General features: G+C 39.0%; 1 protein-coding gene across 1 annotated transcript in view; it reads right to left on the reverse strand.

Annotated features, from left to right (window-relative positions):
- Positions 1-6,697, reverse strand: part of CCDC150 (coiled-coil domain containing 150) — a gene marked incomplete at its 5' end in the record, with an annotated part of 86,678 nt that extends 79,981 nt beyond the window's left edge. The window contains 6 exon segments of the mRNA XM_082657928.1: positions 2,769-2,837; positions 4,673-4,851; positions 4,973-5,011; positions 5,014-5,164; positions 5,167-5,194; positions 6,540-6,697. Of these exon segments, the coding sequence (XP_082514054.1) occupies positions 2,769-2,837; positions 4,673-4,851; positions 4,973-5,011; positions 5,014-5,164; positions 5,167-5,194; positions 6,540-6,697 (624 nt within the window).
- Between the last annotated feature and the right edge of the window lie 4,310 nt (positions 6,698-11,007).

An 11,007-nucleotide genomic window follows, 5' to 3' on the forward strand; every position in this document is an offset into this window, starting at 1 on the left:
TGGGGTGGGCCCTAATCCAACATGACTGTTGTCCTTATAAGAAGAAATTTGTACACAAAGAGACACCAGGGATGTGTACACAGAGAAAAGACCATGTGAGGACACAGAAAAAAGACAGCCATCTGCAAGCCAAGGAGAAAGGACTCAGGAAAAAACCAAACCTGCTGATGATATCTTGATCTTGAACTTTTCACCTCCAGAATGGTGAGACATAAATTTCTGTTGTTTAAGCCACCAGTCTGTGGTACTTTGTTATGGCAGCCCCAGCAGACTAACACATCCTTCCTGCTTCACATACCCTCAAAATGTCCCTATTTGACTAGCACAGTCCTTCTTCAGGTCCTTGACAAGTTCAATAAAAATTCAATATTTTACTACAGCACCAAGAATTAAGACTTCCCCAATAAAAAAATAATGTTAAGTGGCAATCCAAAGGATAGTCTTTTCAACAAATGGTGCTGGAACAACTAGACATACACAAACTCACCCAAAGAATCTAGATACAGACCTCACACCTTTCACAAAAAATAATTCAAAACCTAAATGTAAAATGCAAAGCTATAAAACTTCTAAAACATAACATAGAAAAATCTAGGTGACCTTGGGTTTGGCAATGATATTTTATTAATAGATATAATACCAAAAGTACAATCCATGAAAAAAATGGATAAGTTGTACTTCATTAAAATTAAAAGCGTCTGGGGCTTCCCTGGTGGCGCAGTGGTTGAGAGTCCACCTGCCGAGGCAGGGGACAGGGGTTCATGCCCCAGTCCGGGAAGATTCCACATGCCGCGGAGCAGCTGGGCCCATGAGCCATGGCTGCTGAGCCTGCGCGTCCGGAGCTTGTGCTCTGCAACGGGAGAGGCCACAGCAGTGAGAGGCCCGCGTACCGCAAAAAAAAAAAAAAAAAATTAAAAGCGTCTGCTCTGCAAAAGACACTGTTAAGAGAATGAAAAGATAAGCTACAGATTGGGAGAAAATATTTGTAAAACACAAACTGGATAAAGGATTGGTATACAAAATATAAAAAGAACTCTAAAAACTCAACAATAAGAAAAAAAACCCAGCTGCAAAGTGGGCAAATGATCTAAGATACCTCACCAAAGAAGATAGACAGATGGCAAATAAGCATATGAAAAGATGTTCAATATCAACTCTGTAGAAAACTGCAAATTAAAACAAGATACCATAAACACGCCTATAAAATTGGCAAAAATTCGAAACACTGACAACACAAAATGCTGGTGAGGATGTGGAACAACAGGAACTCTCATTCACTGCTGGTGGGAACACAACATGGCATAGCCACTGCAATAGGTTGGCAATTTCTTAGAAAGCTAAACATAAGCTCATCATAAGTATGAATCATACTCCTAGGTATTTATCCAAAGGAGTTGAAAACTTATGTCCATACAAAAAACTGCATATGAATGTTTACAGCAGCTTTATTCATAACTGCCAAACTTGGAAGCAACTAAGATGTCCTTCAGTAGGTGAATGGATAAACTACAGTACATCCAGACAATGGATTATTGTTCATTGATAAAAAGAAATGAGCTATCAAACCATGAAAAGACATGGAGGATTAAATGCATATGCTAAGCGAAAGAAGCCAGTCCAAAAAGGCTACATGCTGTATGATTCCAACTAGAGAGACAGTGAAAAGATCAGTGGTTGCCAGGGGCTTGGGGAAAGACAGGGGTGGGGGAGGGAGGCGCGGGGTGATGTGTATGTAGAGCACAGGGCATTTTTAGGGCAGTGAAACTATTCTGTATACTGTGATGACCAAAAAGTAAAACTTAATCTAAACTGTGAATTTAGTAATCATGTATCAAAACTGGTTCATCACAGACTAATACAGAATGTGAATAATGGAGGAAGCTCTGGGGGTGGGGAGAAAGGATATATGGGAACTCTGTTTCTGTGCAATTTTTATAAAAACTTAAAACTGCTCTAAAAAGAATCTATTAAAATAGCCAAAATATTTTTTTAAAGCATGAAACAATATACTCCAACTAACAATGAACAATCATGCTTTTATCAGTAACTATTGGCAAATAAAATACTCTACATGAGAGAATGTCCCAGATAGCTACACTCACCACCCTAAACACACTGAAATTCATAATTTTTAAAATAGTATATCTATTTCTCTGTTTTGTATAACAGGATATTTTAAATATAACTTGATCCTTTCGATTTGGACTAATGTCAACTATTATTCTGTCAGGGAATATTGAGGTTTTTAGGCCACTGTCAAGGTGTATTGAATTGGTAATTCTTCTGACTCTTCCACTGTTTTCAGCTGCAAATTTTTAGTCCAACAACTTTTAGCAGCCACCTACTCCATAATTCCAATCTGTTATCTACTTAAATTTAGACTGAAATGAAAGTTTTAAGGTAAAATTAGATGAGCAGACTTATTAAAAGCTTTTTATTTTAAACACAACTTTAGTGTAAAAGGTCTTTGTATGTCCACTTAACTCTAGTATATGGGCAACTGCATGAGTTTCATGGTAACTGTTTCCCTCCCGGCTCAGAGAGCATTTATTTTTTATTTCTGGTTTTGTGGCAGTATTGAGGTGAAAGGAAGTCTTAATGTCACATATGGGCAGGTATAACTTCATGTGGCATATTTTTAAAATCTTCCTAATAAACAGCCACATATTTTCTTCTTCAATGGCTTCTTTTCATTCTATCCACTTCCTTGACTTCCCCCTCTGCAATTCCAACGTTCCCTTCACCTTCCAGCTTCCTTTTTATCTTACCTCCTGAATTTTAAGGTTCATTTTACATTTTGTGGTCTTCAGTTCCTCTTCAATAATGGCTGCATTCTTCTAAAATAGAAGGAGAAAAGGTTCTAAATAATCTGAAATGATAGGAAGAAACTGTCTATGGTATATCACAGTTCAAATCTAGACTTTTTGGGGGCAACCTATAAATGCTATTCTGAATACAGTTATAAACACTTCTTATTATGAGTCTAAAGTAATTATTACAATGAGATATTTAAAGTTATTTTATTACTTTGATTCATGACTTCTATCATTTTCCCTTTCAGATAATTAAAAATTGATTAGTCACATGTACCTCCTATGTAAACTTCAATAATCAGAGGAAAACCTAGTAATTGCTAGACGTTTTTCTTACAGGGTATATTCCTATTTTTTTAAGTACTCCATTTTTTTCTAGCCTCAAATATTACCTATGCTTAGGAGTTGAGGATGAAAAACACAGCTTTCACTATTCATTCTCTTTTATATTATTATTAATGGCACTACAATCTAAGATGTAAAAACTCAAAGCTGTCTTTGCCTTATTCTCTACCTTCAGCCCCTATCCAATACCACATTCTAACATGTCTTTCCTCTCAAAATGCCACAACCATAGTTCAGACCTAATAAAGTCTATGTCTCAAATAAGGCAATGGATTCCTAATTGGTTTTCCTATCTCCAATCTCTTCTCCTATAATTGATACTCTACACTACTGCTAGATTAGTTTTACTTTCATTATGTCACTTTCTTATCAAAAATTTAATCACTCCCCATAGGATCAAGCCCAACTACTTGATTATTCTTGATTTTGAGATCCTCTATGACGTTATCCCTAGCCAATTTCCAACTTATTTTACACAAACAAATCCTCACTCCTGTCCAGCTAGTTTATGCATTTCCTCCTAACTGCACCCAAGGGAAAGATCTAGGTTCAAATCTGAGTTACAGGAAGAAAACAGGCAAGTGTGATCTCGGAGAGGTGACTTCTCTCTGATCCCCAGTACACTTATCATTAAAATAGAGACAATAGGGCTTCCCTGGTGGCGCAGTGGTTGAGAGTCCGCCTGCCGATGCAGGGGACACGGGTTCGTGCCCCGGTCCGGGAAGATCCCACATGCCGCGGAGTGGCTGGGCCCGTGAGCTATGGCCGCTGAGCCTGCGCGTCCGGAGCCTGTGCTCTGCAACGGGAGAGGCCACAATAGTGAGAGGCCCGTGTACCGCAAAAAAAAAAAAAAAAAAAAAAAAAGAGAGACAACAATATCCTACATCTTGAGGTTTTGCAGAGATTAAACAAAACATGTTTTAAACAAAATAACATCTGTTACACTGCCTGGCCTGTGAAGGGAAAACAAAATCATTAGTTTTTTTCCCTAGTCTTATTTTTTGCTGCCTCTGTGTGTGGTCTTTTAAATGTCCTCACCTCACTGCTTTGCCTTCTAAAGGTTCATCTCAAGTCCCGTCTCTTCCTTGAAGCCTAGCCTAATCTATTCTAGACAGGACATGCGCACCTTCCCAAAGCCACCTGAATATAGAACACTTAGTTGGCAATATTTGCTTATTGTCTTATACGGTCCTTTAATATTTCTTATACCCTTATTTCCTCTCTTTAGTTTCTCCTGCTATGCCTTGTTCTCCCAGATAGCATATAAGCTCTTGAAGAGCACAGACTCCCTCATATCTCTGGATCCGCACAGTCACATGTAGAGGGTAGGAATCTATAAATACTCAATTACTGACAGCACACAATGTTATAGGCTATCGATGTAGATAAATTACAGATGTCAAGAATCCTCACACCAACATCACCTATTTTTAAAAGTCAGTTTTATGCGTCTGTTGCCTCCTCCAGCTAACACTTTAACAGTGAGTTTGTATTCCAGAACTCTGGACTCAAACCTTTGTCTCTGAGGCAAGCTGCAGAGTCACAGTCAACCTTTGCACCTCATCTTGTGCCTTGTCTTCTTTCTCTTTTACATCTCTTAGTTGCTGGCGCAAATTCATCACTTCCAGTTGCAATAGCTTCAGATCCCTGGAATGCTCCTCCTGTATTGTATTCAGTTTTTCCTTCAGAAAATCTATCAGACAGGACAGGAGGGTCATCAAGCAGATTAAAGAAGGTCAGGAAAGGAAAAGAATCATAAACTCATCAAGCACCCACATAGGACCGAATTTCTGATGATTCTCTTCTCTCTATACCTGTTTTCTGTGGGTTCAAATCTTTTTCAGTTTGCAGACGAAGATGTTCATCTTCAAGGACTGGATGAGGCTTTCCAGACGGCACATTCGATTTACCAGAAACTCACAGTTCTTCCATAAAATATCTGTTTTTCCTGAACAAATTATTTCATTCTGGATAGGGCTAATGATGTTCTGGCTCACAGGCTCCTCTGTAAACATTTTGGAGTTTGCAAGTGGCCTCTGGACAAAGATCCCAATATAACAATATTATAGGGTAATCCCAACCATCGAATCAATGTAACATTTCTACTGAGTATAAAAACTATATTCTTTAGTTAACCAGTATCTGATAGCCTCTGCAAATTTAAACATAGAGAGCACTATTAGGTAAAGAGGATGAGACCAATGTGGGATGGGTAAAGACCACCGATTTTTTTTTTTTTTTTTTTGCGGTACGCGGGCCTCTCACTGTTGTGGCCTCTCCCGTTGCGGAGCACAGGCTCCAGACGCGCAGGCTCAACGGCCATGGCTCACAGGCCCAGCCGCTCCGCGGCATGTGGGATCTTCCCAGACCGGGGCACGAACCCACGTCCCCTGCATCGGCAGGTGGACTCTCAACCACTGTGCCACCAGGGAAGCCCAAGACCACTGATTTTTTAATGGTTATTTTAATTGGAATTTTTTGTAAACTTATTTTGTATGTAAAAGCAAGTGATATATAAAACATGTTAAATGCTAATTCTATAATGGTAAACTAAGAATTAAAGTTAGCGTGGAGGCAGTATTTCACATCCTTTTTAGAAAAGTTTTAAACAAGGTGATAATAAACATTCCCATTTTGTTCTAACATACTCAACACTGGTACAAATTTAATCTTTGCTGAAGAGTTATTTATTCTATGTGTGCTATACCAACTATACTAATTTTAGGTCTTCATAAGAGACATTCAGGAAATACATACATAATTTGAAAGAAAATCACACCAGTAAATTCAGCATTGGCCACTTAAGCATCCAGATTCCTCAAGGCCTTTGACAATCTAACTTTTAACGGCAATAACTTCTCCAGGAGCACAAAGGAAAAACACAGTTCTTCTTTTGAGTACTTCATTCAAAACTATGAATTTTTTGTAAGACTTATAACCTCTCTTTTAATTTACAATAAATCTGGAGAAAGAAAATACAGACCGTATTAATGCATGAATCAAGTTGTAGGTGTTCACCTTAACTAATATCAAAGTCTATTCTTATTTTTAAAAAAGGACCAAATTTTTTTTTCTAATTATATAAAAAATTACATTTGTTTTTAATCAAGTATTGAGGGAGAATAGGATATCGAAGTTTGTGCACCTAATTAACACACTTTAAAAATCTGTTTAGAATAGTGGTAGTAGCTCCATTACCGCAGGACAACTCTTTATCTTGCAAGTATTTTCTAATTAATATTCTAATGTTATTTCTCAATTCTTTTCTAAGTACCTATTTCACCTGCCAAACCACCCACACTGTGACTCCTTATGAGTAACCAGTGAGGCAAAATTCTTCAACCTACAAAGATATTGTGAGACAATTTTTTAATTTGTTACCTTTTTTCACCAAAGTCCAACATTATTAGGTCATTCCTCAGAGAACTGGTCTGTTCCTCAACTATTCTCATCCTTTGCTGAAGTACCGTGAATGTTTCAGAAGGTGTAGCATTGATGTGGGCTGGACAGAGGACTGGTTTAGACATTGTAGTTTCCATATGCACCTGAGATTAAAGTCACAATATTAGTGTAGTTGGTTCTATTATTGTTCAAAATAGCCACTGCCCCTTCCTGTGGAGGATTATACATCCCTGTCCTGTTGAGCTTGGAAATGGCATGTGTCCTGCTTTGGTAAATTATATGTGGGTAGAAGCTTTAAGAGCCAACTTGTCATTCATCATCTCTTTTCCCTTCTCCATGCAATGAGCAACATCCCAGATAGGGCCTGCTCCATGTGCCAAGATCCCAGAGTGAAGATTACATGAGCAGAGCCATGGCCCATCCATGACATACAGTGTGAGTGAGCAAGAAACTAATGTTGTTACAAGCCGCAGACTGTTAGGTAGTTTGTTACTGCAGCACAATCTAGTCTGCCCTGTCTGCTACTATTAGACATACACTAGGACCTATGACTTGGCTGAAGGAGTTATTACCTCTTTTCATTGCCAGCCATTTTCATTTTAACACATTCCCATCCAACCTTTCTGAAAACAAAACAAAATAACACTCTACAGTACTTGGATCTCCGAGCAGTTGTCATAAAATAGATTTACCAACTACCTTGAAGCAGTGACTTTTAAAAATAACTTGCAAACATAACTTCATAGCAAAGACTCTTTTACACCTACTGACATCAAATTTCCAGACTCCTCCCGCAAGACCACATGAGAGTAAATGGGAGTAGTGAGACTACTCTTTCAGGTATTAGTGACAGAAGCAGAATCAGCTTATAAGCAGTCCCAACATTTAAACGAATCATGTGCCCAAAGTTCAATGACAAGATCATTGGTGGAAACTTCAAGGACATTTTCCTGCAACTCTATCCTGTACAAACATTTCTGTACTAATCAAACCATAAACCTTAAGCATCACTAGCAATAGTGTATCTGTGGGAATGTGTTCACAAAGGCCCCACCTGGGATATTCGTAATACACCTTCCTCTCCCACTTGCTGTGTGATTAGATACCTCTCTGAGGTATCCCAGGCAATGGAAGTGGGGACTCCCTCAGGTTCAAATTACTGAAGGTGGCCCCCAGGACCCAGGGAAGGAATTAAAGAAGTCTTAAAACTGGTGGCAGGATTTAAGGGGGCACCAGCGTAAAGGCTGAGCTTCTTGACAATGCAACACTGTTACAGCCACTGAGGACAGCTCTTTAACCATCTTCTATTTTTCCCCCACAGGTCCCAGAATATGGCCTGTTTCTCTCTTTTTACTTAAAACAAAACAAAACAAACCCCAAACAAACAAACAAATACTTTACTGAGGAATAGTTGACAAATATAAATGTATACATTTAAAGTGTAACATGATGATTTTATATACATATACCTTGCAGAATGGTTACCAAGATCAAAATAATTAACACATCCACATAATTAACAACCTCACACAGTTAACATAAGTAACTTTTTTTCTTTGTGGTAAGAATACTTAAAGATCTATTCTCAGCAACTTTCAAGTATACAATACCATATTATTAACTATAGTCACCATGTTATACATTTGATCCTCAGAATGTCTTATTTGAAAAGGCAACCTACAGAATGGGAGAAAATATTTGCAAACCATATATCTGATAAAGGATTAATATCCAAAATATATAAAGAACTCATACAACTCAGTAGCAAAGGAAGAAATAATCTAATTAAAAAATGGGCAGAGGGCCTGAATAGACATTTTTCTAAAGAAAATATACAGGTGGCCAACAGGTACATGAAAAGATGCTCAACATCACAAATCATCAGGGAAATGCAAATCGAAATCACAAGATAGCAGCTCACACCTGTTAGAATGGCTAGTTTTAAAAAGACAAGAGATAACAAACGTTGGCAAGGATGCGGAGAAAAGGGAACCTTATGTACTGTTGGTGGGAATGTAAACTGGTACAGCCATAATGGAAAACAGTATGGAGGTTCCTCAAAAAATTAAAACTTGAACTACCATATGATCCAGCAACCCCACTCCTGGGTATATACCTGAAGGAACTAAAATCAGTATCTTGAGATATCCACATATCCATGTTCACTGCATCATTATTCACAATAGCCAAGAGATGGAAACAACCTAAACATCCTTCAGTGGATGAACAGATAAAGATGTGATATATATATATATATGGAATGTTATTCAGCCACATGAGAGGAAATTCTGCCATTTGCAGGATGAACCTGGAGGGCATTATGCTAAGTGAAATAAGCTGGACAGAGAAAAAATAGTGTGTGGTATCACTTATATATGGACACTAAAAACCAACCAAACAAAAAAATCTGATTTCACAGAAACAGAGAATAGAATGGTGGTTGCCAGGGGCTGGAAGATAGGGGAAACGGAATGATGTAGGTCAAAGGGTACAAATTTTCTTTTTATTCTTATTTTATGCTCCTGACCAAGATTTCTCTCCTTTGTGCTCCTCTATAAAACAGAATGCACTTCTGACACACATAACCTTTTTGAATTCTTTAGATTTTCTGTTAACAATCAGCTTAAGGACAGGGGGTAAAGAAGTTCTCTTCTATTAACTGCTTTTCATGCTTTCAATTCATTCTTGAAGGGAATGACAAAAGTAGACACAGATATTAATAGAGTCTCTGGATACACAAAGATATGAAGTAAGGTTCACCTACATTTCTGAAAAAAGCCAGGTTTGGAGTTTCCTGCTCGTTACCACATGGGCCAGGATAGTGTCCCTCAGGTAAAAGGAAGAAGAACCTCAAAGACAAACCTTAGGGCCTGTTCTACTGCCATGAAACCAGGGCTAGGGTTGGGGGAACCACCAATAGTGTGGGGTGGGAAGAAAATAGAGAGGTAACAGTGAAGAAACACCAGATGGGTTTACCCTCCACTCCATTTTCTGTCACCTGCTGTCTGGCTACTGTCAACATAGAAATAAACCAGGCCTGGGGTTGGGAGAAAAAGTATGGAAAGGGTGTTTAATGGGGTTTGTGACAGGCAGTTGGCTCCTTTGTCCTCCCGCCAAAAGAAGTTGAAAAGTTCATGTCTCCTTCCTCCCTTACAGCTGGCACATCCATGTGACATATCCTGGCCAGTGAGACTTTAGGCAGAAGTTTGCAAGAAGCTTCTGGGAAGACTTTTTTTTTCCTGATAAAAAGAACAGAAATGATGGCACCTGTCCTTTCCTTCCCCTGTATGATGCCCGGAGCTCTGAGCGCTCTCTTTAGGTCAGCCATGCAGTACCTCACTGTTAAATGTAAACAAAGAGTCTGGGATCACCAGCATCTGAGAAACAAGGAAAAGGCCAGAGAAGCTCAGATTAACCTGACTTACTAGTAACCCCCAAACTTTGCTTATGTGAGAAATATAAACTTTTGTTTAGTCACGCTTTCCTGTTGCTTGCAACAAAAGCAGTCCTGGAATACATCGTAGTCCCAGATAATAGTTGGTAGAGAGATGGGAAGAAGGAGGAGGTAAAGAAAATGACAAGCGGTGCTGGAGGTGGGAGGGGAGGGCAATTTCTGTGGCAACTTGTTAGGCCCAGGGAGCTGGTTATAATATAAAGGACTGTCTAATTAATTTATGTCACAAGTCAGATACATAATACTAACACAAATATAAAAGTTCATTTTTGGTGGGCAAGTTCAGTCAGGTATTGGGCATCTTTCCTGTTTTAAATTTAACATTTCCAAAACAACTCTTGATCTTTCCCCCTGAAACTTGTTCTTCCTAATAGGCTTGCATTGTCTCAGTTAATGGCAACACCGTGCTTCCAGTGCATCCTTTCTCATCTAATCTATCAACCAAACCTATCTTTAAAATATGTCTGGACTGACCACTTCTTACTGTTCCGTTGCTAGTACCCTGGTGCTAGCCAGTGGCATCTCCCCTGGGTTATCATAGTAGCTTTACAACTGGTCTTCCTACTTTGCTGTTGTCTTGGCAGATGTCTTGGGAGATGGCTACCATCTAGGCAGACTGATCCAGTTAAAAGTTAAGGTAGATCACAACACTTCTCCACTCTAAACCTTCCAATAGCTCTGAAAGTAAAGGCAGACCTTTACAATAGCCTTTAAGGCTCTAAGTAACCTGTCCTGTTATTCTCTCTGACCTTATCTCCCACTATTCTCTCCTTCACTTTGTGCTTCCCAGTCAAACTGACCTCCTTACTGTTTGTGGACCCATCAGGCCTTCTGACTTAGGGTCTTTGCACTCTCTGTTCACTCTTTCTGGACCTTTCTGTCCCATCCAGATGTCACTCCTGTACCTCCTTCACAGGTCTTTGCTTAAATATCATCTCAGTGAGGTTTCCTTTGACCGCTCTGTTTAAAATGGAAGCCTGCACCACAGCCTCC

This window comes from Grampus griseus (assembly GCF_964374135.1).
Source record: "Grampus griseus genome assembly, chromosome: 7".
In the NCBI taxonomy this organism is placed as follows: Eukaryota; Metazoa; Chordata; class Mammalia; order Artiodactyla; family Delphinidae; genus Grampus; species Grampus griseus.